The 2998-nt window shown below is 65.5% G+C and overlaps 1 protein-coding gene across 1 annotated transcript; it reads left to right on the top strand.

Annotated features, from left to right (window-relative positions):
* Nucleotides 1–405: 405 nt before the first annotated feature.
* LOC118589286 (elongin BC and polycomb repressive complex 2 associated protein) lies at nucleotides 406–2739 on the top strand. The gene has a single exon (XM_036196443.1). The coding sequence runs from the start codon at nucleotides 821–823 to the stop codon at nucleotides 1940–1942; it is 1122 nt and encodes a 373-aa protein (XP_036052336.1). The 5' UTR covers nucleotides 406–820; the 3' UTR covers nucleotides 1943–2739.
* The last annotated feature ends 259 nt before the right edge of the window (nucleotides 2740–2998 follow it).

Here is a 2998-nt window from a genome sequence, read left to right as displayed (position 1 = left end):
AATTCACCGAGCTCCATTAAGCTTCCAGGGGCAGAAACAAACTTTCCATTTTACAGATACGGAAAACCCGCGATCGCTACGGGGTAAACGAGTGGCTGGATCTGCGACCAGGTAAAATGATCCCGGGATGCCAGCAGGCCACCAGGAGCGTCGCGTCTGGCCCCTCGCACTTCCACCCGCGCGCGCCGGGACCCACGCGCCCCCGGATCCCTGCCTTGCAGCCCAGCAGCTCAGGGTCCACGTGTGTGTATCTGTGTGCGGAATGGGGACGGGGGCCGTGCCGCCCGAGGGGTGGGGTCTGCGTGACGTCAGAGCGGCAGCGGCCAATCAGAGGCGGGCTCGCAGCCGAGGCGCTGGTATTGGGGCAGCGAGGGGGCAGTTCTCTATAACGCGGTCTCCGGAGCCAGCGGGGAAGAAAGAAGCCGAGAGGGCGGAAGGCGCCCTCCCCGCCGCTGGGCCCGGGCACCGGGCGCCGGGCCGGGGTCCTTCCCGCCGGCCGTGAGCGCCGGCCGCTTTGTTTGCCCCCGCCTCAGCGTTGAGGGGGGCGCGCCGGGAAGGCGGCGGCAGGAAGCACGACCGATCGCGCCGGGGACGCGCGGGGACCCAGGAGTCCGGCCGCCGCGAGGGCCGCGTGACGAGACCGCGGAGGGAGCCGGAGCGCCGCCGCGGGCCCCGGGTGGCGGGCCCGGGGCGCCCGTGAACACAGACCTCCCCGTCGACGGGGGGCGATGTTCCCCTGGCCCGCGGGCTCTTCGGGCCGCCGGGGCATCCCGCCGTTGGGACCAGGGCCCCCGCAGTGGGCGACCCCCAAGGCTGCTCCATGGAGACTCTGTGTCCTCCTCCCCGCCTGGCAGTGCCCGCGTCTCCGCGGGGGTCTCCCTGCTCGCCCACGCCCCGGAAGCCGCGTCGGGGGACCCCGGAGTTCTCCCCGCTGTGCCTACGTGCCCTCGCCTTCTGCGCCCTTGCCAAACCCCGGTCGTCCGCCCGGGGCCTGGGGCCTGGAGAGCTGGCGCCGCGGACCCCGGTGCTGTTGGGCCCCCGGGCCTCGCCGTGCACCGGCGGCCGGGCCGCGGATAGCCTGAAGCACCTCGGGGGACAGGCCGGGCGACCGAACGACGTGAGCTCCGCGGTCCGCGAGGATGCAGACATCGCGGTGTGCCCAGGCGGAGGAGAGGAGGAAGAGGGCGGAGGCAGCTTCCCGCACTTCGGAGCTGGTTCCTGCGCACCTCCCAGCCGCTGCCCTGCTCCCCGGCGTCCTCGGGAATCTCCGACCAGCTCCGCCTGGTCCCCGCCCAGGCCAGCCCCGGGTCTGGAGTCCCAGCCTGATGGAGCTAGCAGTCCGCCTGATGAGCATAGCTCCCGGCCTCCGCCGCCACCTGCGGGCCTCTCCCCGGAACCTGCCTCTCCGGAGCAGCCCATGCCGGGCTCGGCGGCTGCAGCGGGTGGAAACCCTGCTCCGGCCGCGCCCGAGGCACCCGCGCTCAGCCCCTCGACGGCGGACGCAGCGCCGGACGCGCCCGGTGATCTCCGCCAGGAACATTTCAATCGCCTGATCCGCCGCTCGAAACTTTGGTGTTACGCGAAGGGCTTCGCCCTGGACACTCCAAGTTTGCGCCGAGGGCCTGAGCGGCCGGCAGCCAAAGCCCGGGGAGCAGCCAAGAAACGCCGGCGGCCGGCGCCGCCCCCGCGCAGCGTGCAGCCCCGCCGGCCTGCCCCGACGCTCCCCACTTCGAGCACCTTCAGCCTCCTTGACTGCTTCCCCTGTCCCCCAGCCCTGGTGGTGGAGGAGAACGGAGACCTAGGGCCGGCTTCCTCGCTTCGCCTCCAGGGAGACGCAAAGCCTCCGCCTGCTCACCCGCTGTGGAGGTGGCAGATGGGAGGGCCCGCTGTCCCCGAGCCCCCGGGCCTCAAATCCTGGTGGGTCAACTTGGAAGAACTCTGAGCTTTCGACTATTCTACCCAGGAGCATGTTGGCGCCCCGGGCAGACTGAGGACTCCAGGAAGGAGTCTTGATTCTCAAATTTGTCTTTTTTTTTTTTTTTTTTTTTTGCGTTTTATGGACTGTGTGCCGAGAGACCTCAAATGACAGTGGTCCTCAAGCACCTGAGAGGTCCGGGTGATATTTCCTCCTCATCTTTGCGGAGGAACCAGGGGCTGGCGTCCAGAAAAAGCCTTAACTGTAGGAGGCTGGCTGACCAGCTAGCTCCATCTTTGCTCTTTCAGCGGGCGGCCAGGGCCTTCACCCCAGGGGAGCAAGGCGGCTGCTGCCCAGAGACCAAAAGAAAGGGACAGAGGGACGGACCTTGGTGATGAGCAAACTGGTTGTTTCTACGTTTGAGAGCCAGTTTAGGGGTGTGGGGGCTGTGGTGGGGTGGGAAAATGATTGACAGCTCCCTGGGGGCATCCCCCACCCCCACAGCTCAGACCTTTAACCCTTTACATCCCCTTCCTTTTCTGTTCCTAGGCCCCCCTCCCCCCCAAGTTCAGGTGATTCTCCGGTTGGCGAGAGCCTCAGCCTTCAGCCAGCAGACTTTACCCTTTTGTCCAGTTTTGGAGTTTCCCTTTGCCCTAAGGCTCGATGCGGTAGAAGAGACTTCCAGCCTCACTCTCCTCCCATAAGAGGAAGAGGGCCCGATTGTGTGGCCCAAAGCGGGTTTTGCCGGGGGAAGGGGCCAAAAATTCCCTGGGGAAATGATGGAAGGTGGAAGAAATCAATAAAATCACATCAAACAAGTCGTCTTTCGACTCTCCCCCAATTCATGGATGGGATGGGGTGGAGTTAGAAGGCTAGTCTGCATCCGTTTTTCAGACGTCCAGACTCAGCCCCTGAACGAAGAGGTGGGTAAAAGACTAGGTGCAGAGAGGCAAACTGAAGGACGCTTGTCCTGAGGGCTTGGGCTTGGAGGGAACCTGGGCCCGGCGGCCACCTTAGGCGTTTTTTTTTTTTTTTTTTCTTTTTCCAGCCCCAGGCATTTTGGGAGTGGTCGGATATCTGGAT

Source organism: Onychomys torridus, chromosome 8, assembly GCF_903995425.1.
Source record: "Onychomys torridus chromosome 8, mOncTor1.1, whole genome shotgun sequence".
Lineage (NCBI taxonomy): Eukaryota > Metazoa > Chordata > Mammalia > Rodentia > Cricetidae > Onychomys > Onychomys torridus.
This window is presented reverse-complemented; position numbering and strand designations above follow the sequence as displayed.

Bases quoted from the DNA above. Each gene is read 5' to 3' on its own strand.
- LOC118589286 (XM_036196443.1), top strand. From the start codon at position 821: ATGGAGACTCTGTGTCCTCCTCCCCGCCTGGCAGTGCCCGCGTCTCCG.